This window comes from Triticum aestivum, chromosome 5D (assembly GCF_018294505.1).
Source record: "Triticum aestivum cultivar Chinese Spring chromosome 5D, IWGSC CS RefSeq v2.1, whole genome shotgun sequence".
NCBI lineage: Eukaryota > Viridiplantae > Streptophyta > Magnoliopsida > Poales > Poaceae > Triticum > Triticum aestivum.
The window spans coordinates 304,774,659-304,801,013 of NC_057808.1; the positions used below are offsets into that span (position 1 = coordinate 304,774,659).

The following is a 26,355-nucleotide window of genomic DNA, read 5'->3' on the forward strand; positions in this document are numbered from 1 at the left end:
TAGATTTGACTAACAAAATATAAGTTGTATCTCACAAAAATTGTATTGTTGCATTTGTATTTGAAATAAAGTTTTCAATAGTATTGTTTTTGTGGTATGTAACTTATATTTTGCTAGTTAAATCTAAGGTCAAAGTTTGATCCAAAATAATAGGGCTCTAATAAACCCAGAGGAAGGGAGTAATACAACAGGTAAATGTTTTTCTAAAAGAGACACCCAAAGGACATCTTGGTAAATGTTTTGCCTTGGTTTTGAAGGAAAAGGAAATTACCAAGTCGAAATGGTGAATTTTCAGAAGTCAAATCACAAATGGAGCCTATGCTGGGCCAGGTTAGAGTGCAGAACCGCGCCAGGCCACCACACGGGAGATGAGCTGAACCGTAACGGGCCTAGCCCGAAGTGGCCACAGATCGAGAAATCTCTTCCTCCCCCCTTCGCCGCAAGGAAAAACCTGCTCAAACCCCTCATGGCCGCCGCCCCGTCACCGGCGCCGCCGCGGATCCTCCTCGCCGGCGACGCCCACGGCCGCCTGCACCAGCTCTTCAAGCGCGTCAAATCGGTATCCTCCGCTCCCCAACCTCGCATTCTAGCTGGTTTCGTCTTCTCATTCGTGTATCCGTGCGCCCCAGGTGAACCAGTCGACAGGGCCGTTCCACGCGCTGCTCTGTGTGGGGCAGTTCTTCCCGCCCGAGGCCGCCGAGGGGGACAGCCCGCCGGGGGACGTCGCGGACTATCTGGAGGGACGGGCCGCCGTGCCCATCCCGACCTACTTCACCGGCGACTACGGCCCCACTGCGCCTCGCCTCCTCTCGAAGGCCGCTGCTGACGCCCGAGGATTCAACCCCGGTGGCATCGAGATATGCCCCAACCTATTCTGGCTCAGGGGCAGCGCCCTCTTCAACCTCCACGGTCTCTCCCTCCCTCATTTGTTTGTTTAACCGATCTGTCAATAGATTACTTTACCAAGAGTCCTGTTCATTTGCTACACTTTTGTAGCTGATAAACCATTTCATGTGACAGTGTGAGCTGATTTACCTGACAATGAGCATATGAGATCATTTGTACGGCAAGCTTATTTTAATTGCCATTGATTGATTTCCCCTTCTGTTTGTAGGTTTATCGGTAGCTTACTTGTCAGGAAGGAAAGGGTTAGGAGGGCCTGGCTGCTATAGCCAGGATGATGTTGATGCCCTGCGGGCTCTTGCCGAAGAGCCAGGAATTGTTGATTTGTTCTTGACATATCCTTTGTTCCATTTTAACATTCTTTTAAATATCTATGAGTGTTAATACCAAGAATTTTTTATTGACAATTTTGAAAGCATCAATCATGCATAATTGGTTCCCTTGACGATTATGAGATGTACTAACGAATGGCCAGCTGGAGTGGTGGATGGCGCTGATACTTCTAAGGTGCCTCCTCAGGTCTTGGATCCTCAGGGGTATGATCCTGTTGTTGCCGAATTGGTTGCCGAGATTAAGCCAAGGTTTGGTTTCTAGACTCATATAGTAGCTTAATTGTTGAGACTAGCTTCTCCTTGAAGCACTAATTTGAATTTTTGTAAACGTTAGCATACACTGAGATTTTATGATACCATCCTAGCTTTTCCAATTTTTTTTATTGTGAACCAGAAAACAGAAGTGTGCCAAATTCGCAAAATACGTGACATGATTTGTTTCTTGCAGATATCACATTGCAGGTACTAAAGGTATATTTTATGCAAGGGAACCTTATGTGAATGATTCCTCTCCCCATGTTACCCGTTTTATTGGACTTGCTAATGTGGGAAACAAAGAGAAGCAGGTATACTTACACTTAACAAAATCAACTTGTCCTAAAATACTTTTCTGTGTATACTTCTGTTATGCCACTACATTCTGCTCTTTATTGCTTTCACGGTTTAAGACTTTTCCTCCTGCCATTCAGTTTCAAAAATAAGATCCATTCTTTTGTTCACATATATCTCGTGCTGCTGTTAATTTCTGTTATGTAAATCTTCTGTTATAATATATTTTTCCAGTGTAAATGTGCTGCTGTGCTGATAATCTGTTTAACTATCAAGTCATTAATTGGCTACTCCTTATTGCATATACTTTTCAGAAATTTATTCATGCGATTTCTCCTACTCCAGCATCCACCATGTCCAGTGCTGATATTCATGCGAGACCTCCAAATGCTACTTTATCACCATATGCTGCTCCAGCAAAATCTGTTCATGTTGAAGACACTCCAAAGCGTCCTGCTGAAAGCACTGATTTGCAATATTGGCGTTATGATGTCAAGCGGCAACGACAAGGGCAAACTGATGGAAGTCTATTGTGTTTCAAATATACATCCTCAGGGTCCTGTCCTCGAGGGAGTAAATGCAACTTCAGGCATGATGAAGAAGCCAGGGAACACTGTCAGAGAAATGTCTGTTTTGATTTTCTAAACAAGGGAAAATGTGAGAGGGGCCCTGAATGCAGATTTGCTCACAGCCTTACTGAAGAGGCTGCTGCAAGGGATGCAAAACCCCGTAGGTGAGAGGAGTTGTCCAAATCTCTCTCTCTCTCTCTCTCTCTCTCTCTCTCTCTCTCATGCATTCAGTAATCAGTTATGGTACTCATCCTATAATTTTGTTAACTATAGTGAACGACGACGTGTTGAGAGCAGCTGCTGGTTCTGTTTGTCAAGTCCAGATGTCGAGTCACATCTTGTTATTAGTATCGGAGATGGTTACTACTGCGCGCTTGCGAAGGGACCACTTGTTCCGGATCATGTTCTAGTGATACCAGTTGAACACTTCCCTACTACAATAGCGATGCCTGTGGAACCTGAGGCAGAGCTCAGGAGATATAAGGATTCACTGGGTAAGTATTTTGAGAAACGAGGAAAAGCAGCTGTATATTTTGAGTGGGTTTCACAGCAGTCTCGCCATGCAAACCTTCAGGTAAGGATACCTCTGTCGTATGATTTGTTCCATGCATTTCATTTTTTGTTACAGTGGATATTAATCCACCGAATTTCTTTGTGAAGGCTGTCCCCGTACCATTGTCAAAGGCAACTAATGTTAAGAAGATCTTTCACCTAGCAGCCCAACGATTGGGATTTGAATTTTCTGTTGTGAATCCAGGTGCGCCATATTATGTAATTTGTTTATGGCCTGACTTAATGTAAAGGAAAGACATAAACATAAGCACATTCTTTCAATCCATGCCGCAGGATACATGCATTGTTCTGGTTACCTACTCGTCATTATTTCCAGTTTAAGAAACTTCCAGAAACATATTGATCTTTCCACCAATTATCCTATTGGGCGGCATTTTCTTATTGTGATGCCAATATTACTTCTACATATGATACTGCTACTTTCAGAAAGCCTTCGAATTGTAAACATAGGTTGATCTCGGTCTCATGTCAAGTCATGTTCCTATGTTATTTTGTGAGTCATATGGGGATTAGATAACTGAAATTAATGGATTGCAAATCATTGTCCTATGCAAATAGCTTTTTCAGCTTGTTCTATCGATTAAATGGTTTAACTCTGATCACAAGTAAACTATAGCTGTATATCCTTTTTTTTAAGAAAAAGTTTGTGCATGTATTCTATTGCTAAGCTCCTTTTTGTTTTGGCTTATGACAGATGGTGATGCTAACCAAGGTAGAGAACTGTTAAGGTCGCAGTATGACGGCAAATCGGGCTTGTTTTATGTAGAGCTCCCAGATGGCACACTACTCTTGCATATAATTGACAGTGGTGAGAAGTTCCCTGCCCAGTTTGGACGTGAGGTATGTCAGAGATGATCATTGATCCATTTTTTAGTTTCAGATGATAACCTACTCAAGCAGGCAAGAAATTAAGAGTGATACCTGATATCTCGGCAACCTAACTTTGTCAATCTTAAGACATACTCCCTCCGTCCCATAATGTAAGACGTTCACTAGTGTCAAAAAACGTCTTACATTATGGGAAGGAGGGAGTACTTCAGTAACTTACTTGGTTAATCTCAAGGCACAACTCGCCTACAAGGTGATGCCTGAAATTGATGTTTGACCAATACACGAGTGCGATCCTACAGCTGCAGCTGAGTCTTTCCATGTACTTGTGACAGGTATTGGCGGGATTGTTAAGCATGGCAGACCGTGCAGACTGGAGGAACTGTAAGCTTTCCAAGGAAGAAGAAGTTAAGATGGTGGATGATTTTAAGCAAGGGTTCCGCGAGTTTGATCCTGCTGAATGACAACATGCTCAAGCCACCTATCTCTTGGGCGTTGATGATGCATGCCTGATGTTCATGACTTCTTAAGCCACTGAGACAAGTCCTAGCGTGTCCCCAACAGGTGAGCCGGGCCATGAACCAAAACCTGCTGCGGATTCGTGGTTTTGTAGCTGACCGTTACGAGTACGTAGGTTGGTCAGGTATAACTACAAGAAATGAGAATCGGACAGTCACAAGAAATTTTCATTGATGAGGAAACTGGGCAGTTGATGGTTGAATCCAGCCTTTTTTTTAACCTGCCATTTGAGTCTGTACCGCTTTCCTCTCCCTTCTTTGTTTGAACTCTAGAACAAAAAAAAAAAAAACAACCAAGAAATCTGTTGTCATAGATGTACATCTACGACGCACCCTCCATCATGATCTGGCTTTTGTCATAAATTTGTAATTGATTTTTTTTTTGTGGGGGATAAATTTGTAATAGATGTTCATCTGGGACGAGAAGTTGTATCCCGATCAAAATAACCTTGTGGTGGATACCTGAAGAGAGTGCCATCCTTCAACGTAACCTTGTGGTGGCGGACTTTTGCTTCTCGATGAAGTTGCTAGAACAAGTAGTGGAAGCTCAAGGGAGGGGGAGGGGGCAGCTCAGGCTTTCAAGGAGAGAGTTATTAAGGATGGATCTTGGGAGGAAGGGGATGACACAAACAATGTGGATGAAGATGACGACTTGTGTTCATAAGGTGGCTTCAAAAAAGTTTGGGGTGACCAGGGGAAGTCAAGATGAAGCTAATTAAAGACACTTGGTTACGGAACAATGATGTCAAAACAACTATTAAGCAGAAAAAAGATTTGTTAGCGCCTATACCGGGGTCAACATAGAGAAATACAAGGTGGCAAAGAAGACCACAAAACGAGTTGTGAGTGAAACAAGGGGTCAGACGTATGAGGATCTCTATCAGCATTTAAATACGAAGGAAGACATAAGTGACATTTATAAGATTACCAAGATCCGAGAGAGGAAGATGAGGGATGTCAACCAAGCTAAATGCATCAATGCTGGAGCAAATCGACATTTGGTGAAGGACGAGAAGATCAATAATAGATGGCGAGGATACTTTTTGTGCAACGAATCCATGAGTATGACGTTAGGGAGGCTCTAAAAAGAATGAATGAAGAACGGGTCTTGATTGTATCCCAATTGAGTGGAAAAGCCTTGGAGACATAGCGGTAGTATGTCCAAATAAGCTTTCCAAACACATTTTTCGGGCAAATAAGATTCTCGAAGAATGAAGGCGGAGTATATTAGTGTCAATCTACAAGAATAAGGGGAATATTTAAAATTGTACTAATTACTGCGGAATTGATCTGATGAGCCATACAATGAAGCTATGTGAAAAGTCACTAAATACCACTTAAGAAAAATGACAAGCATGACCAAAAAATCAATTTGATTTCATTTGTGGGAGGTCGACCATGGAAACTATTTACTTGGTACGACAACCTATGGAGAGACACAAGGATCAAAGGAAGGACATGCATATGATGTTCATTGACTTGAAGAAGGCCTATGATAAGATATCGCGTAATATCATGTGGTAGGACTTGGAAAAATACACAGTCCCAACAAAGTACATTAACCTCATCAAGGACATGTATCATAATATTGTGACAAGTGTTCAGACAAGTGATGGTGGCACTGATGACTTTCCAATTAAAATAGCCATGCACCAAGGGTCAACTTTGAGCCCTTATCTTTTTTGCTTTAGTAATGGATGAGGTCACACGGGATATACAAGGAGATACCCCATGGTGTATACTCTGTGCAGATGATGTGGCGCTAGTCAATGATAGTAGGACAAGGGTTAATATAGGGGCCGTGGCTATCTGGCGCGCGAGCGTTCCAACGCCCGTTTTCCGACAGGCTTCAATTTGGAAAGTGGCTTAACTACGTGGATTAGTTAGGCTAGTCATAGTGGGGAGTATCATATACTAGTATCATGCATATGATATTAGTGTACGATACAACCTTCATAGTACATAGTATTATAAAGTAGTATCATAGATGATCATATTTATTGCCATGCATGACACAGAGTAGCATAGCATTTAACATGATACGGTATCTACCTATGTTACTTTAGCCCTATCTCTCTTCTTTAATTGTGTGCCACATAAACATGTTTGCTAGTCCCAAGTGCATGTTACCGGTTATGTTACCCCCACTATGGCTAGCCTTAGGGGCGATTAATTGGAGCCCCCCTGAAAATCAGGAGGGGGCGGTGATTAGTGTTGATTTGGGTGGGGCCGCCTCCGGCCCTCTTGCCTTACCTAGCCTTTGCATGTGTGTGCGCTGGAAGTCTCATGCGGTGGGCCTTGATGGAAAGACTTGTCGGCTGATTAGTTGCACTGGATTAGATCGCTCGCTGCAGCGGCCGATCGCTAGGAAGTCATTTCGTAATATAGGAAATTAGAGTTGTGGAGACAGTTATTAGAATCGAAAGATTCTAGGCTTACTAGAACTTAAACTGAGTATGCGAGGTATAGTTTCAATACTATTAGGCACGAGAAGGGAGAGATCATCCTTGATGGGTAGGCGGACAAGAATGGTGATGTTGACGAACATGTGAGCCATGTAATCAAAGTCAGATGGATGACGAAGTGTTGCGAAGCTTCGTGTGTCCTACTCCTATGTGACATGAGAATTTCACAAAAGCTAAAAGACATATTCTATAGGACATCGATTCGACCTAGGATATTATGTTGACTAACTAAAAGGTGACATGTCCAACTGTTAGGTGTAGCAAATATGCGCATGCTGAGATGGATGTGTGACCACACAAAGAAAAGATCAAGTCTGAAATGTTGATATATGAGATAGAGTTGGGTAGCACCAATTGAAGAGAAGCATGTCCAGTATCCTCTAAGATGGTTTGGGTATATACAACGTGGGCCTCCAGAAGCGTCAATGCATAGCGGAAGGATAAAGTGTGTTGATAATGTCAAGAGAGGTTTGTGTAGACCAAACTTGACATGTGAGGAGTCCCTTAATAAAGACTTGAAAGACCCGAATATCACCAAAGAACTAGCCATGGACAGGGTAACATGAAAGTTAGCTATCCACGTGCTAGAATCATAACTATCATAACTAGGTTCGAGATCTTGTGAGTTTCAAATCTAGCCAATCCCTACTCTTTTAGGGAATCTAGCCTATCTCAACTTGTTTGGGATTGAAAGACGTTGTTGTTGTTATTTGTAAGAAGCTCATTATTGCATTTGGGTGGATAATCCTCTTATTTTTATTACATCACTATTAACTAACGATATAAGTATAATTCTTCTTTATTCTCTAAAATCGGCTCCTAAATCCAAATGCAACATCATGTTAAGCCACGTCGTTTCAAAAGAAGTTGTAGAATTATATTAAGAATCAATCAAGGCCAAGATCTTGGCAATTGGACCCATAAACAGGCATATCCTTCATTGAAAAGACATGCCCATGCCCTTTGGTGAAAAGATGTTTCTTCATGAAAATACATTGGTGAAAAGATGTCTCTTCGTTGAAAGACATTGGTGAAACGATGTTTCTTCATTAAAAGACATTGCTGAAAAGATGTCTGTTCGCATAAAGACACGTTCCTTGATAAAAATACATCTCTTCACTAAAAGACATATTGTAAAATAAATTAAAGGAAAAAATATATTAGATTAACATGTTACAAAAATTATTTGTAACTTCCAAAAAATGCGACAATCGAGATTGTCTTAATTGAGTTAGAAAACTATGTACCAAACATTACCGTTTGAATTTGTTTATGCATTTTGACGATATTTAAACTCAACCCTGCCGTTTAAAAATATATTGTATACATACATAATTTTAAACGAACTTGCTATATAACAATACCTGCTACAAAAGTGTGGGCTTTAAGAATAACAAACAAGTTGCGAGATGAGCATAGCTCAAATGGTTAGTTTTTTTGTGCTGTAACCAGCTCACCGGAGTTTAAGTCCTAGACTTGATATTGATGTTCACATTATCCTGGATTTATTTCAGACTTTCTAGCGATGTTCGTTCAGCGAGAGTCGATTACGAGACGTATGTGGTGACTTGTGACTTTGTCAATTTCAAGATATTGTGTTGTCTCGGTATTTTGAAGATACTCATAGGGTAAGGATATGTGTGTGGGCTCATAGGCGTAAGTTTATGTAACCATCTATCGATTGTACCGTGTTAAAACACAATAATAAAAAAGTTGACACGATAGCTTTCCCCCAAAAAAGGAAAACCGAGAGTTGATTGATCTGAGGGACACCCATCCCCGGGATAAAAAAACTGAGCGACACCCTAACGGCACTCACCGTGTGGATCAATTCAAAAAACTGAACAAACCCTCGGTATAAATTTGTTGTAACAACTCAACAAACCCCCGAACGGCATTACGGATTCAAGTACTTCTGGATCGAAATGGCCCGTTGACTGTAGATGCTGCTAGAGGCACGTGCCCACGAGTTTGTCGGGCACGCAGACGCAGGAGGCACACGACCAATTCCACTCGGCAGCCGCACGTAGCTTAGCGATAGGAAGCTTCCTGCTACGGGAACGTGTAGTCTTCTCTTCTGTGTCCAACTTTTCTTCTTCTTCTTCGGACGGAAAATGTCTGCATGGCGTTTGCATGGATAAGTCTGGTTCAACAAGCCTCCTTTTATTAGGCACCGATCGCGCCGACTGAGGAGGTAGCCTCCTCTTCCTCCTCCCCTCCTCTCCTTCCGGCCGATGCCTACGACGACGGACGGGGCCGACGCCCCCGACCTCGCCGGCCGCGCAATGACCCGCTCCTCCTCCTCCTCCAGCCCACCGCCAGCCGCGTGCCACCTCCAGATCACAACTGCTGCCACCACCGCCGCGACCGCAAACACCTCCGCCAATCCCTCCTCCCCCGTCGCCCAGTCCTCCTCCTCCTCCTCCCGCGTCGCCGGAGCCGCCGCCGGGTCCGGGCAGAACCAGGCCTGCGCGGCCTGCAAGTACCAGCGCCGCAAGTGCAACCCGGACTGCCCGCTCGCCCCTTACTTCCCCGCCGACCAGCAGCGCCGCTTCCTCAACGCGCACCGCCTCTTCGGCGTCGGCCACATCCAGGCCACGCTCCGGGAGACCCCGCCCGACCTGCACACCGACGCCATGCGCGCGCTCATCTTCCAGGCCGAGGCCCGGGCCTACGACCCCGTCGGGGGCTGCTGCCGCATCATCCTCGACTACGAGAGGCAGCTCGGCCTCGCACAGGCCGAGCTCGCCGCGCTCCTACGCCACCTCGATCTCTGCCGCCACCAGGCCGCCGCCGCCGCCATCGCCCAGGACGCGCTCGTCAACGACCCAGGGATGCTGCTGCTTGCCCCCGGGCCCAACCCGGCCGATGTCCAGGACGGTGTCGCCGCTCTCGACCCGCTCTACGCCGGCCACGAGATCAGCAATGGCCAGGCTAACCACCACGACCACGATCATTATCTGGTCGGCGCCGCGGACCAGCTGCAGCTGCAACCGCAGAAGCACCAGCCGTACGACTACTTCTACTACGACGGGCCGGCGGCCGTCGACGAGACCAGCAGCCACGCTTGGAGCAATGCCGGCAACGTGCAGCAGCAGTACGGAAATGGCGTCAAGGCCGAATCTCCGGTGGCGCTCGACGATCAGATCGAGACACAGTTCGTCGACGCTTTCGACGTGAAGCCAGAGATAGCAGCAGCATCATCATCAGTCGCCGTCATGGAACACGACGACGGCGGCAGTGGCGCCAGCTTCGACCACCGCCACCTGGAGCAGAAGGTGGTGGCCACCGTGGTGAAAAATGAACGGCTTGACCACCAGGCGGCGGCGCACATGGCAGCAGAGTCGTCCTCGCGCTGCCAGCTGGAGCTAGGGTTCACTTCCTTCTGATGCATGTAGATTTCATCCATCCATGACCATGCAAAGGCTGGAACGGCGCGTGGTGGACATAGACCCCTTTTGGGCGAGGCACAGTTTCTGTTCTTCACCCCATTTCAACAGGGTTAAGAAATGCTTCTTCTCTGTTGCATTTCTCAATTTAGTTTCCACGTAGTGTTAGTTAATTCAGCTAGCTAGCTAATAATCCTTAGCTTTAGGTCACAGATTAGTTACAATAATATTCCTCACCATTGGTTATGCGAGGAAAATAATAATTAGTTAGTACTGTTGATAAAATATTTGTACTCCATCTTTTTAGTTAGTATCTATGAAAGGAGTAGCTCGTTTTGGACTACAAAAATATACCGTGTCATTTTTTTTTCCATGAGATGGGGTAATATTTTGCAACATATGTATTGATGAACTTTTTCACAAAGGCACATATCAAGTTCACTCCTTTCGTCCCCTCAAAAAAAAAAATCACTCCTTTCGTAAATGAGCATGCATGTTTCTATCTAACGGACACACTTTCGAATACTTGTAATCTAGTTCAAAGTTTATTTTCATGCCGGCCTTATTGGAGTAGGTTTGCCGGAAAGCTGCCTGAATTTTGAATTCGGGTCAGTCGATTCGGCGGAGAAGCAAGCAAGCGACGGGGGCACAACAACTAAGCCGCCTAAGGCGGCGCCGGGGCAAGCGGTAGCGAGGCCCATGGAGGCAGACAAGGCCTTGGCCAAGAACAAACTGTAGCCGGCGGTAGCTGAAATCTTGATGATTCAAGGCCGGGGGTGCAAGCTCGCCAGTTTAGAGGGATGGACGTGGGCGACACCAGCACGATCATGGGTGGTAGTGAGGGGAAGGCGGGCCGCGCGGCTGGTATGGGAGCGCCACCGGTAGCGGAGGGCCGAGGCAGGCGGTTTGGCCATTGGTTCGTGGGGCAGTTTGGGGAACCAGATGAACAAAGAGGGTGAAAGGTTGAAGAAGGCCATCTATTGGACGGTTAAAAACAAATTTACTGTTCTAATTTTCTTTTCAGTCGACTGACCCCTAGCTAGTCATTTATCATAGCTTCATTAGTCAAGAATATTTGTTAACACGGGCGAGATGATATCGTGGCACTCTTTAAGTTTATCATGCAAATGAATTTGATTGTACAAAACAAATGGCTATAGTAGGTTAGGCATAAACATCATTTTCAGAGGTAGAAGAAAGTGATCCAGCCCTGAAGTTTTCATCCAATGCCTTAGATCAGTTGATGGACACAGATTTTTTTTCAGCTACCCATTGAATGGTGCTTCCATATTTTCTCATACTAGTAACAGTATAGTAGGGGACTTCTTCTTTTCTACTAGCACAGATGCAAACTGAATGGGTGACGCTACTTGACGGCCAAGCCTCCGAGATCGAGTGACGTGCATCGGGTGTCTTCCTGTTAGCTAGATAGAGTGGACAGATATCTACACCAAGATATCTACACCAAGATGGTTATCAAAGTGTAGCCCCGTGTCGCCCCCCCGCGGGCGACCCGGGCGCCCAACCCTAGCCGTCGCCGAACCCAGCCCCCACCTCCTTCCTCTCCTCCCGCCGCCGCCGGCGGGCGCCGCCGGGCAAAGCCCGCGCGGTGCCGACGGCGGCGGGATCTCGTTTCCTCGCCTGGAACAGGGGCCGCGGGGGGCTGCTTCTTCGGGCGTGGCGGCGGAGCTCGGCGGCCGGCGCGTCGGGTGGCGCGCGCTAGTGTGCGGGGCGGCGCGACCTGCTGGCCGGGGCGGCACGTCACTGGAGCGCGCAGGCCGGTGGCGGCGCGGCGTTCTTCGCGGCGGATCTGAGGCGGCGGCCTCGCTGGTGCGGGCGGCGCTCCTCCGGCGGCAGGGAGTGCTCGTCGGTGAGGTAGGCCGGATCCCCTCGGCTGCGCGGGCAGCGAGGTCCCGGTGGGCACTGGTCATGGCGCGGGGAGGCCCCGGGCTCCCCTCGTCAGATCGGAGGCGATCTGGTGCGCTCGTGATGTATGACCTCCGGCCGGCCTGGATCTCCGGCGTGCACGCGCCTGCTGACGTTGTGGCTGGTTCGGAGGTGGCGGCAGGGTGCTTGGCCGGGGGAAACCCTTGGCCGCCGGTGGCGGTCATGGCGTCAATGGCGTCCCGGACGCCATTCCCTCCTTGGTGGCGGCGCCGAGGCTAAACCTCCCCTGCCTCCCCCCTTCCCTTGCGCCCGGGTGAAAACCCTAGCCCCGGTGGTTAAGCGGCGGCGGCGCCACAGCGTCGTCACCTTCTTGAAGGCGTCGACTTGGGCATGGGGATGTTGGGCGTGCATGGCGAGATTGTCTGGATCCTGGTGGCGGCCCGTCTGATCTACCGCGTCGCAGCTCCGGGCATGTCTCGTGACTGCGGTGCTTATCTTCCGGCCGTGTCTCCGACGGCGACCTCGCCCTTCCTCATCTTGTACTTGCCGTGGTGGAGCGGTACTTCATCTCACTCATTGATGGCGGCGGAGTTCGGCGGCATGGCGCTGTGGAGGCTCGGCGTCCGATGCGCGGAGATGGACTCACGCAGGAGGAGGTAGCTGTCTGGCGTCATGGTGACGTCGATGGCAGAAGTGGCCTTCACAAGGTAGAAGACTCAATATAATCTGAAGAAGGACCTGTGAAAGATGGCGGCGACGACACAAGAGTGCGTCTGACCGGATTGTGCCCCAGACCCGGTATGTGGCTCGGCCGGGGCTTCCGGCTTTTGATGTTAGGTTTAGGTGAGTGGTTTGGGTAGTGGCCCAGCTAGCATCCCTTCATCATATGGATAAGAGTAGCGGCATATGTTGCCAAGATGGTGGATTCAGGTATATTGTTTGTAATACTTTGTAAGGTCCTCGAGAATAATTAATAAAGTGGTCGTATGCATCTCCCAGATGCAGAGGCCGGGGGTCATCCTCCTTTTCTAAAAAAAAAAGATATCTACACCATGCATATGATTCCTAAGGGATATCTACACCAATTCAGCATAACCAAACTTAAAGAAAAGAAAAGGTTTTGGTCGATGGTGATATGATAGCGACGAAGACTCAGCCTACTAGATTTTTTGTGTGTGTGGACAATATCCTACTAGTTTTTCTTTTTCAAAAAACATGAAGAAATAGGAATAAATGAAATTCAACTAAAGTAGGGGAAAACATACGTAGCATTAGATGTACACGGTAAATACAGTGTGACGTACATATAGGACTTGGTGAAATGAAAACTAATTAATCCTTAATTGATTTTATAACCTTTTGTTATAGGTTTTTGTAAAAAAATCATCTTTTTACAGTAATAATTTGTTCATCTAGTATATAGCATTGTGGTTAGCCGGGTGGGAATTATTTCATACAAATCCAGAAAGTATTCTATGAGTCGTGATAATTTGTTCACCTAGTATACAAAGATATAGTAGTAGCACTAAATCAACGATAATTAATATGGGACGGAGAGAGTAGTATTTATTCTCAAAGTTCAAAAAATATGGAGTCTTGCATGGATCTTAGAGGATTGTTTTTAACAAAAAAAATTGCACTGGTGATGGTTCTCAACATTGACTAAGAGCCAAGACGTTTTTGTTTTTTTGGAGAAACGTCTGATCTATTCATGATCAATCATGACGCCATAAAGAACATTAGAGGTAATAAAAATTACAACCAAGTCCATTGATCATCTAGCGACGAATACAAGCACTAGAACAAGCCGAAGACGCGTCGCCATTATTGACCTCCCTCACTGGAACCGGGCAAATCTTGTTGCAGTAAAGAGTGATGAAGTCATCATGCTAAGGCCCTGTAGCACCAGCGCACTAGAGCAGCAACCATCGTCGGTGAAGATAGTCGTAGATCAAAATGATCAAATTTGTAAACACTCAAAAGAAGACAAACAAAGTTTAGATCCAAACCAATCCCCGGAAGAGCAACACTGACTGAATTCCGCAAGATCCAATGAAGACATATCTCCACACGCTCTGTGATGGTACTAGACACACCATGAGGATGGAAAACATGAGTCACATCGCTGCCGCCACACAACTTCAACTTGACTAGTTCAACCTCCTGCCGTTGGATGATTAAAAACCTCCAAACCGTTCGATCCGAGCAATGGTGACCCCCGTTAGAGATGCCTTAGCTCCTGGTACTTCTGGGAGCAAATCATTGGATTATCCCCGAAGCTGCTCTGGCGCAATTGACTTGACTAGTTCTTTTTTGTTTACAGTAATTTACTTGACTAGTTTATTTATTCGAAAAGGCTAGCAAGCGTCCGGTACCATGCATATCAAAATCAGATGAGGCGTGAGCGATCAGTAAACCTTGATCGGTCACCCCGAGCAACCATGCTGTCACGTTGACCTGATCGATCGTAAAATAAACGAAGGTTCCGTACGTTTGGGACTTGGGATTGGGAGTGATGGGCTGACGACGTAACTAGCACGTGACGCGGAATCTAGCTCTCGTGTAGTTTGACAATTCCAAGTAGGATTTTTTTTTACCATGCAAAAAAAAGTAGGATTTTTTTACTTATAAAAAAATTAAGACTGTTTTCCTAGGACCCGATAAATCCCATGTTCGGACTTTAAGCATGCATGTTATCCCGAATGTTATTTCATGGCAAGTTTAGTTGACACGAGGTGACAACTTTAATTGTTAAACCGTGGCAACTTTGTCCCAGTTTGCTTCTTTTTGAGAAAATTGCAATGTTTGGCACCTCCCGTGAACTAAAGTTGCCATAAAAAACGTTCGGATTGCCCTGCTTAAAATCCGGACGTTCGGGATTTATCATTTCCGCTTTCCTATGCCATCTTTGTTTTTCTTTCAATGAAAAAAACTCGGCTGCATTCAGTCAGGAGCTTCCATGCCATTTGCGATCCTCAATTACGAAGAAAGTTGAGCTCGACCAAACATAGACATTATTTCTTTGTCACTGCAACATATGGAACCATATGTCGGGCCCATGGGACTGGGGGTACCCAGGCCCGTCGACCTGCGACCCATCGCGTGACCCATTGCCAGGCTTCATGGATAAGCCCTCAAGAGGAACCCCTCCTCGCGAGGCGCGCATCGCCGAGCATCGCCTGTGGCCTCGCGAGGGGGCTCGCGAGGCGGCTACCCGAGGCCGACTCTCGAGGCCTCTAGGGGAGGCGTATGGATCAAGGAGCAGCTGAAGGAGTCACGCAGCCCCGTACCTTCACGTGGGTGACGCGCGTGGTAACGAGCGGAGCCAGAAGGGCGCCAGCAGGCGCGGATGAGGAGGTTTGCCTCTTTTGTGCTAAGGGAGCAATGGCAGCGCACCGGTTCCCGAGGCAATCCCCAAAGGTTGCCTCTTTGGCGCAAGAAGACCAGGACGACGGGCTCGCCAGGATGGAGGTCATCGCCGAGCCCACCGGCGCGTCATGGTAGGGAACTTTGGCAGGCGAAGACCACCTTTAGTTAGGATAAGCTATACTCATGTTCCCCTTCAAATTGGCCGTTGTGACAACCCTTCCTGCCGTGTGTTTTCGGGGGAAGAAGACCAAGGCCAGTATAAGTATAGGTAGGGTTTCACCGTAGAGAGGATCGGCCCCTGGATCGATTCCTGGATCCTCCTAAGGCCACCCTTGTACTCTCATGCTCATCCTCCCTCGCGAGGCAATCCACACACAAAGCAGGAGTCCGGTTTTACACTGCAAGGTGGCCCGAACCTGGGTAAACAGCTGCGTCTGCTGTTCTTCTTCTCCCTCGCTCGAGCACGTCGGAGCATCGCCGTGAGATAGTGTGTAGCTGGGCAGGGTCTGGCGAGGATCTGCGGGCACACCCCAGAGTTCGAACCTTTCTTGGGTACCTGGAGCCCAGAATCCGACACCATACAACAAAATTAATTATATATTTTTATAAATATTGTGTAGAATATTACCTCGGTCATTACGATTTAATCTTATCAGGAATTTCTGCATGGGCAAACAAAATCTTAATATTAGAAGTTGTGCATGGCATCATTACGATTTTCTTATGAGAAATTTCGGCGTGGGCAAAAAAACCCTTACACTAGAAGTTGTGTATGGCATCATTAAATGCAACAGGATTTAAAATTCATCTAGAATATTACTCCTACATGTTAAAAAATTCTCATGTGTAGATCAGACAGATGCTAGAGGATCAAGTCAGTATATGTAATGGCTACAACAATTTTTAAATTTTTAATGATGTAAAAGCACACATATTAAGATAATTAGAAGTAGTTGCGATCATTCGCTTAGGTATATAAGATTCTCATAAGAGCACATATTAAGATAATTAAAAGTAGTTGCGATCATTCGCTTAGGTATATAAGATTCTCATAAGAGCACATATTAAGATAATTAGAAGTAGTTGCGATCATTCGCTTAGGTATATAAGATTCTCATAAGAGCACATATTAAGATAATTAGAAGTAGTTGCGATCATTCGCTTAGGTATATAAGATTCTCATAAGTTGCCAATAACAATTTAGTTTTTTGTAAATTAAAAGCTTGCATACTATTAAAATGTTAAGGTAACTGTAACACGGGTCACTAAATCTGCCCCAAATATCTTGATCGACCTGTCCGAACACCTTTAACCACCCCATCAAATGTTCATTGACAGTGGGCCACAAATCAGCACCAAATCGAGGGGAAATTTGTGGAGTTTAGACGTTCGCCTGACCGACCAACTGTTAGTTGGACCACATAAATTTGTGGAGTTTGGACGTTCGCCTGACCGACCGACCGTTAGTTGGACCACATCTCCCTACAACCCTTGTACCGCACTTATCTCTTTTTTCGGTCGGTTTACTTGACTCAATGTCAGTTATAGCACATTGTCCGGATTTGATGACTATGGTTGGATAACTTCACCCGACAGATGTCTGTGAACACGTGAACATTAGATGATTCAAAATAAATAGGTCATCCGCTTTGGAGTTGCCCTCAGCTGCAGGAGATGCGAAACGGAATGCAGATGCTTATCGCAATGGATAACAACAGCAACAAAAAAAAGAAATGGATAACAACAGCAACAAATTAATGCGGTTTAATTAGCTGATCAGGACATGAAACCGCACATGGGAGAAGACTACGGAACCCGCCCAGTCTACGGCTGACCAATCTAGCTCACGACCGTGATGACGCGCTCGGAGCTCATGAATTTAATGACGATTGCTTAACCTAATCACCTTTTTCCACCGCGAGCTGCCCGATTACCCGCGCACTCTCTCTATATATAGGGGGATACTGCCATCTGTGCGACCAGATCACCATCTGCGTCTCTGTCTCTCGAGCCCTTTAGCGGAGGGAAAGCAGAGCAACGCACAAGAAGCACACGCGATCGCGCGAGTCGTTGGTGCGCCGGCCAAAGCCTAGCCCGCTAGCGATGGCGGCGGCTGAGTGGTGGTGCTGGCCTCTGCCGGCGTGGCTGGGCTCCGGCGCGGCGTGGTTCGTGGTCCTGAACCTCGTCGTGGCCGCCATCTTCGCCCTGTCGTCCCGTGTGCAGCCGCAGCCGCAGTCGCCCTCGCCGCGCCGTGCCGGGAGCGGGATCACGCGCAGGGCCTCGTCGGCGGTGCTGCAGCGCATCCGGTCATTCAACATCTTCTCCTTCCCGTCCTCGTGCTTCCACACCGCGGAGCCCAGCCCGGGCGCCGCCGCCACCCCCACCTTCCACGAAACAGAAGACGCGGCGGCAGCGAGGACGAGGTCGCCATCCACGCCGCGTCCACCACAACCACAAGCGGCGGTAGAGGAGGACGACGTGGAAGACAAGAACTCGATGACCATGGACAAGGCGTACGCGCTCGTCCTAGCGGGGCGGCAGCGGGCGCCGCCGACGGAGGAGGAAGCGGCTGGGTCCGAGGTGGACGCCAAGGCGGAGGAGTTCATCCAGGCGTTCAAGGAGGACCTAAGGCAGCAGCGCCTCAAATCCATCTTCAACTACACTCAGATGCTCAAGCGCCGCGTTGCCGCCGGCCGGCCGCCTGCCGCTCCGTGATTGGCTCACGCGATCGTTGAAAGTTCACACAAATCCAGCTGCGAGCTACTCGGGCTTGAGTCGCTGTCTGGACGTCGCCGTCTTTGATTCACATGTTCATTGATTCATTTGCTCTATTTACAGAGAATTGTTTCGTTTAAAAGGGAGAGCTGTACTTTTTTAGTTGCTTGCTCTCGTGTACATAGGCATTGTATTTGGTTGTTGGTTTGTGCAGATTGCTTCTAAGTGGGTTTCCTTTTTATTGGCTTGCTTTGCATGCAGTGTTCTTTTGTTGTAAGCGCATTCATTCATTTGTAAGTTGTTCTTCAACTGTAATGTGTATTCATTTATTAGTAAATAAATCTCAAACATGTTTCTCGTGTAAATAAATACCACATTGAACATATAAACCCTCCTAGACTCGTAGTCACAACCGTTGCCTCCACGTCGCCTTTAAATCGCTATGCCACCGCCTGTTAATTCGGTGCCCCGCTGGGGGCATTTTAGTAATTTCACGTCTAGATGTATAAAACTTAGTCGCTCAGTTGACAAACCCTAGCCGTCGCCCGCTCCCGCACTCTCCTCCCCCTCCTGCCTCTTCTCTTCCCCGCCTACTCCTGCTGTCGCCGCCTCCGCTCCTGCTGTCGCCGCATCGCCGCCCCAAACCCCTGCCACATCGGAGAGAAATCCATGGCGGTGGACAAGCCCGGCGGCGGCGGGGCCTCCTCCTCCTCGCACGCGTCCACCACGGACCGACCGCGTCAGCAAGAGGAGAGGAGCAGCAGCCGCAGCGCGTCCTCAGTCCGGCCTCGACAAGAGAAGGGGAGCAGCAGTCCGACCTCGTCGCCACCTCTCCTCACCTTCTCCCCGGTTCCTGATCTGGAGTGGGAGGGACGCACGGCGGCGAGGCCAGGCTACCCTTGACACGCATGTACTCCCCCTCTCCCCTTTGTGCCCTCTCTCTCTTCCCCGACCTCTCTTTCTTAACTTCTCCTATTTGCTATTGTTGTGTCAGAACTGATGGATATCAAGGATTGCTGCCTTCAAGTTACGTTTCCCCGTTATAAGGACTCCATTCAATTGATTATTTTTTATGGCTGCAGATGTAGAATGTTCTCACTATCAACTCTGGAATAACTAGCAAGTAGTGGTGTCAATGGCATCCGTGGGAGCCATTTTGGTGGCACATGGACATCACGTTCTGGAATAAAGTAAGTCTCACAATCAACTTGGGAAGATGAGGTAGGCTGCCTTCAATTTTCTATCTGGGTAGCAGCAACAAATTCATGAATCTACCGCTTGTTGCCTTTGTTATTGTGATCTATGCAAAAAGTAAATTTTGCTTGAAGTTGCAGCACACACAGATTGCTTGGCAAACTAAAATAAGTAGAAGCTTCTGATTGGACCCTTCAAGCAATAGTGTTGTTAATATATTAGTTATTATATTATGTTACTAGAGTATTAGAATAACTTCCTGATATATGTGTTTATATGATTTATGACATTTACTTCAATAATATTGATGGCCAGGCACTATACTGTGCATAAACAAAAAAATCAGTTTTTCTTTTCGTAGTTGCAGCAATTTTCCTGTACCAATAGTGTGACATTACACTACTCTTCATTTTTACAGGCCATGGAACAATAAATAACTTGGCAACGGATATCCTGTGGTCTACAATTATACTGTAATTATGTGTGCACTTTGGATCTATTGGATGTCTGAATGTATTGTTAATCGACAACTACTGATGCAAAGGTATGTTCTATTTGTAATATGAAATGATTCTTATTTCTACCTCCAGCAGTCCTTCTCACATTTTCTATTTGTAATATGAAATGATTCTTATTTGTACCTCCAGCACTCTTCTATCGCTCCTTTTAGAACTAATGACATAAAAAATGTGGTCTGGAGTCTGGTCGTGTTTGAACAAAGTTGGTCAGAATGATATAGTTGTTTTCTTCAAGTTCATTACATTAATTTTTCTAGTATATAGATTATTTATTTGTTCACACAATACATGGCAGGAGATGTGTGTCGAGAGGCACATGAATACGCACGTGGGCTGTTTTTCAGCATGGTAGTCTAAAAAACTGTGGTATTCTCAGAAAATGCTTTGCTATCAAACAGGGCAAGTGCAGATTTCCTTGAATATAGTTTATTTTACAATTGTGTTGCCAACGTGCTTCCTGTTTTATCACCATCAAATAGTTCTAGGTGCTCATATAAAATTTAGTGGCGTGTATAAGTGATTGTAGTGCAGTTTTGTTGATCTGCTTGCATTTTCAGCATTATAGTGTTGATATACTATCTCAATAAAACAGTGAATACGTATAATATGTACAAGCTACATTCAAGTTATGGCAGTGTGCCTGGGTAAGACGAACCGGTAATCTTCTGCTAGCTGAAAAAAACTTGTTTCGTCTTTACATGTGTTTCTTGTTGAAACTCTTTTTCGTCTTTGCATGTGTTTCTTGCTGAAGCTCGTGATTTTCAAGTTATGGCAGTACATATGTCTACCCACTTGCATGACTTCCGATATTGTCCTTATTTTGCTCCTCCTTAGCCTTGTTCTGTTAGTGCAGTTCTTTTAAATAGCAGGGACAGAGTCCCAGAAAACATGCCTGATTGCTTTTCTTAGTGGTGCACTTGCAAGTATATGTGGTCGTTTCTGTTAGTTTCTCATGCTTTTCTACAAAGTGATAGGTTAATAATGTCATCAACAATTTTTTCCTTAACTGATCAATATCTTAGAAGTTGTCACTCATTAGTTTTCTTTTCCTTATCTGATCTCTAGCGAGTAGAGTGATTTATTTTCGCAATACCTAATTCTGATCATAGGTAATGAAAGATTTGTTTTCATTAAATGAGATTCTTGTTTTGTGTTGATTTTGCAAAATTTCTGTAGCCTCATATTTGCTCAATCCAATAGACACATTTTAATCAACCTTTAGTATAATGTTAATAATATGCTTTTAGAAAAAGGGAGATGCCATTTAGACCTTACTCTGTCCAACTTGATCTTCAACTTGCCGCTACTGTTTTTAAGCATTTTCCCGAAAACTGTTGTATTTGCTTTAGAGAATGAGCTCACCTTACTCAGAAGATATGCCAAGTAAAAAATTAGAAATTGAACAATTAGTTCCGCTCTTAAATTTTGCACAACAGTCCAAATTATCCAATAAATTATGTGTTAGCAGGGTCAGATTATAGAAGTTGAATCACTTGTTCTAAATTACCCAATCCAAATTATGGATGTTAATAATATGCTTTCTGTTAGACTATTAGTCAAATTGTTGAAAGCCGGAGCAGGGTTGAGGAGCCGGCCTCCGCCTTTGGCCATTACGTGAGAAGCAACACCGGTGTTGGCCGTTACCGTGTGCAGAGTGCGTGAGTTAGTGATTTAATTCCATCCTTTCCATCTCATGATGTGATTTTTCCTTTAGGATGAATTAGTAACTTTGTGTGGAGGTGGCACCACTACCTGCTGGTTGGTGTAATGCCGTGCTTGACAGGGTGATCTGCAATTCCGAGTTTGTTTAATGGCTTAATGTCTAAGCACTCATCCCCTTATTCCGTTGTGTTGCTACCAACTTGGTTTGCAAGGAACAGAGCTTCATCTGTGTACATCAAGATTGCTAATTGCCATTTGAAGGTTGGTTTTGTTATCTAAGTCATCAGTTTTGCCATCTTGATCAATGATGCAATTTCAGTGAGGATATGTTTACGTTGCTTATTACTGTGCTTGACAGGGTGATAGTAAGCATGAAGATGCCTAAGCTTATGAGGAAGCTGCAAACTGTGACCAAAAATTCTCACTTCAGGGTATTTCTTTTACAATTTACTGCACATGATACATATCCTTCGCCATTAACATTCTTTTCCTCTCAGGTACTCTCTTTCGATCTCGACTCAGAGAGGAAACGAGGCAGCCACGGCCTCCTGCCCCCACCCTTCTCTCCCTCTCCCCGTGCCTCCGCGCTGCCGCAGTACTCCCGCGCTGCACACTGCTGCTGCTCCCCAACCACAACGCTCTGATGGTGCTTGCTCGCCTGGTCGCCGCCTCGTCTCGCCCGATCTTGATATCGTCCGGGGCGGCGCCGGCACCGCTCGACCGCGTCGTTGCCTCCTCTGCGTCATGAGAAGCGCCACCATTGCCTCCACCCCCACTGGGCAAGGAGCTCGAGGTGTTTGGGGGTTCATGTTTCCTACACAGGCCAAAACACTATTGGAGGTGTGTGTGCAGCTCTAATTTGCTAACATCCTTTTTTCTTTTACCGCTTCTATCAAATGAACTGTGTGGGTGCTTTCAGATAAGGATACTGGTTTTGTAGATTTAGTATGATTCTGGACATACTCTGAAACTAAAATGTACTAGATCGGTACCCCTGTACCTCTGGACATACTTTGAAACTAAATTATACTATTATGCAAGGTTGTTTCTAATGACAGTAAACTGCATAATGATGTTTCAAATTATTTTGCGCAAGGTTGTTTCTAACGACTTGTCCATTTGCTTATTTCCTTGTTCAGTTTGAAACTAGTCGTTTGGAGCAGATCAGCTCAAAAGAGATCCTTTGTACCATTTGCAGACTACCCACCTTCCTCTGGTAATTCATTTCTGCTACGTGAATCTTGATGTACAATTCCCATTTCACTTACTGGCAACAACCATTCAACTTAGCTGATAATGAAGGAGATTGACAGGCCTGGAGTCTCGCTCGCCTATGTTTTCCCCCTATGGACACACATGAGACTCAGATCTTGGCTCGTCGTAGAGGAATCGATAGCAAGAATCAACCAGAGAAAGGATGTACACAAGGTACTCGATGGTTTTCCCCCACCACTAGCTTTGTGTTGAGTTTGTTTTTGTATTTTTCTGTTTATGACTGAAGCGAGGAGAAGCTACACATTGTTGTTCTCCTTTACAGCCTCACGCATACACACAGTGCACATCCAGGCCGTGCAGTACACCATGACCCTCTCACCTTTGCCCATGCCTGTTATACGTGTGCAAAGCATGCCAATAGTGCCCAGCACCGATGCTACATGCCCTCCTTTATTTGTTACAGTTCTACACAAGTGGAAACCCCAAGCTAAATTATAGAGAACAAGAATAACTCACAGTCAGAGATCAGATTGAATGAGAACTGGTGCTATAATTGATTCTTTTGCAAGGAGGGGTTTCAGTGTTCAAACATAATGCATTTCCATTTTCAGTTTGACCAAACTTGTATGCGGAGTAAAAGGAAAAGGTGGGGGTATAACGACATATCTGTGATTACATGGTCAAAATACAGGCCTAGGATATTTGAATGTTTACATATAAATGTAATCCTCTACCCGCAAAATAATAATATAAATGTAGTCCTCTTATATTTCGTAGCTTCCTGTTACCAGGATTGATAGCTATCGTATTTCATTCCGTTGTTTAGTAATGAATTGTTGTGATGCATTTTTTTTCTTTAATCCTTACTACTTTTAAAGCAGCCTTCTTGCGCAGATCATTTTGTATAGATGTATAACGGCATGCCCGTGATTGCTCTGTAAAAACCCGGCCTAGGATATATGAATACTTCCATATAAACATATGCCTCTTCTATTTTGTAGCTTCTCATTCTAAGGAACGATATATATCATATTTCATTATGTTGTTTCGGTAAATAAATTTGTAGCTCAGGTCAACTAGGAGATGATGTAAACCAAGTCGCTCACCGGTTTAAGATTGTATGTTCTGAACTTTGGTTGCTTTATGAAAGGACAAAAGATGTTAGATATGCATGCTACTACAGTTGAGCCATTTTTCAGTTTTCTACATGAGCCACAGTGCCGAAGCCTTTGGACAGGCACTTTGTGGTAGAATGTGTCAAACATAGGTCTGTTTGCTAGAATATGTGTTGTGCCGATGCTGCAACTAGCATACACAAAATCACTTTGCTATATATTTTTCATAATGCTACATTCCATCAATTAAATGACTTCTTATTGTTTTGAATCTACTTACATAGGTGTTTAAAGATTTACTTTGTTCCAGCGCCTACTTTGGATCATAGGAAACTAAAAAAAGAGGGCGCCGCCACCACCGTCATCAGGCTGGCCCACATCCACGCGCTGCTCGGCGTCACCAGGTCACCCGCACAACTCCTCACGCCCAGGTCGTTCAACATTTCCGGCCGCTTTTGGTGCGCCACATTTAGAGTCTTTCTTTCCCATTTTATCGTGTTTGCATGGTAAGATGTTTGGTCGGATTTGAAGGTTCGTAGCCTTGACTCCAAAGCTTCAAGCTCTTATAGAAATTAGAACTGAGGGCCTTTTAAAATGAGTCCTGCATAATAGTGTTGTTCAGTGGGATGCAGGATTTTTTTTGTCTGATCGGCTATCATTGGTGCTGATTTAAGTACTGATTTCATCATCATATGACCACAATAAAGAAGCTGTGTGTATAAATATTACTAACTGCTGATACTTTGCATCAGTGATTTCAATTCTGTTGGCCCTCCTTAAGATTGCTTGGGTATGTGAGGCTTAAAAGTTTCAACCCTGTGCAATGTGCTTCTCGGGTGTGGATTTGTGTTTGACTAATTAACGGTTCTGTTACTTATAGCAAGTGGAAATTTTTCTCATATTAATATGTGCCCGAATAATATTAATGAACACTCTTTCAATACATGGCTTACTCTTGGCCTTTGCGCCATTGGCGCAACTGGTCATCTAGTACACTAAAAGGTCAGTTTTTATGATGCAACTAAAATCAAACTTATCTAAATATCCAACTATTCTCTCCTTGAAAGGATGCTCAACCGACAAGAACTGTTTATGACATTTGAAGGAAGGCAGAATTCTTTATAAGAAAAGAGCTTGAGTTGATTAAGAAACTAATTGAATGAAAATAGTATGAGAAGATCACTACTAGTATTTCTGGATGTCCAAAAGTTTAGACACATCCTTTCTTAATCCTATTTGGATTTAGGCCATGCGAATCCAACCTAAGCCCCTATTTTATTTACTTTTTCTACCTATTAGTTTTCTTACAATTGTATTTTCATTGACAAAGGCCTATTGAAACATGGGGTGAATGGTACCACAAGACATAAGTTGCAAGACAAAACCACAACGAATGGATTAGCACTTTTTGATTGATCTCAACTGAAGAGTTTTAGCAAAATAATAAGTATAAAAATGCACCCCTGTCTTCATGGCCTCAGATTAACCTGAAAAGATATAGAACCCACATGCAGCTATCCATACATCCTCCAATTATTTGATTCCAATATTCTTTAGAGTGAAGATCCTATCAAATATTTTATATTTACAAATACTTATTGTGAAAAAACCCGTAGTTGCATTGACCATACTTCTTCAGGGTCGTGGCCTGTGCAAGAGCACCCTATTTCCCCTCTTTTATATAAGTTCGTTGTCAACGCTCTGTGTGCTATCTTGGACATGGCGTCGGGTACTGGGCGTATTTGGGGGTGTCTCCCACTTACAATATGCTGACAATATCATTGTTCTCCTCGAGAACGATGCCCTACAACAATATTATTCTCTCTTGAGCAGGTGCATGATGGGCTGCGTTACATGCTTCCTCAACGATACCGAACTCATGAAAGAACCTCTCACGGGGCGTCAGTTCACGTGGTCATACAAAATATCTCATCCCACACTCATTCCACTTACTCCGATTGAGATGTCGCTCACCCGAATTGCCTCCTCCATACACTATCAACCTTGATGTCTGGCCACAAGCATCAACTTCAAAAGACATCGCCACTTCCACTTCAAAGCCTTTTGGCCCAAGCTCCTCGGATTCATGGAGGTGGTTGTCGAGGCTTGAGATGTTCTTATGGCGGCTGGTGACCCAATCCTAGATCTTGATCAAGGCCTTCGAGCCACCACAAGGGCTCTCTCCTAATGGGGCCAACGCCACATCGGGAACATCAAGGAGCAGCTAGCTACGGCAGAGGGGCTTGTTCTTCAATTTTCAATCGCTCAAGAATCGCGGCCCCTGTATGCTCACAGCTAACGAAAACAAAAGTAATTAGTAGTATCATGGTGGACCAATAAACGGGCTAGGGGAGCAAACATTGATACACAGGTTTTTTTGTTAGTATTCTTTTCTTCGATGATGATGACCACTTCTTCAGTTCTACTAGACGTACACATGGAAAATGAATGGGTGACGCTACTTGAGGGCCAAGCCTCCGAGTGACGTGCAGCCAGTGTCTTCCCGTCCGTTAGTTAGATAGAGTGGATGATCCATATGAGATTGTACACCTTG

The 26,355-nt window shown here is 45.4% G+C and overlaps 2 protein-coding genes and 1 long non-coding RNA gene across 3 annotated transcripts; all 3 read left to right on the forward strand.

Annotated features, from left to right (window-relative positions):
- The first annotated feature begins 310 nt into the window (after positions 1 to 310).
- Positions 311 to 4,614, forward strand: LOC123121363 (zinc finger CCCH domain-containing protein 59). Its single transcript, XM_044541319.1, has 10 exons — positions 311 to 559; positions 630 to 909; positions 1,115 to 1,238; positions 1,365 to 1,484; positions 1,684 to 1,801; positions 2,099 to 2,517; positions 2,627 to 2,927; positions 3,014 to 3,110; positions 3,621 to 3,766; positions 4,090 to 4,614. Exons 1-10 carry the CDS (start codon positions 467 to 469, stop codon positions 4,216 to 4,218), a joined length of 1,827 nt encoding a protein of 608 aa, XP_044397254.1. The 5' UTR covers positions 311 to 466; the 3' UTR covers positions 4,219 to 4,614.
- Positions 4,615 to 17,347: 12,733 nt separating this feature from the next.
- Positions 17,348 to 18,319, forward strand: LOC123124729 (pathogen-associated molecular patterns-induced protein A70). The gene has a single exon (XM_044545297.1). The coding sequence runs from the start codon at positions 17,486 to 17,488 to the stop codon at positions 18,095 to 18,097; it is 612 nt and encodes a 203-aa protein (XP_044401232.1). The 5' UTR covers positions 17,348 to 17,485; the 3' UTR covers positions 18,098 to 18,319.
- A 2,152-nt stretch (positions 18,320 to 20,471) lies between these two features.
- LOC123124730 (uncharacterized) lies at positions 20,472 to 21,883 on the forward strand. The gene is made up of 2 exons (XR_006461211.1): positions 20,472 to 21,732; positions 21,830 to 21,883. It is a non-coding gene; the product is annotated as an uncharacterized lncRNA (long non-coding RNA).
- The last annotated feature ends 4,472 nt before the right edge of the window (positions 21,884 to 26,355 follow it).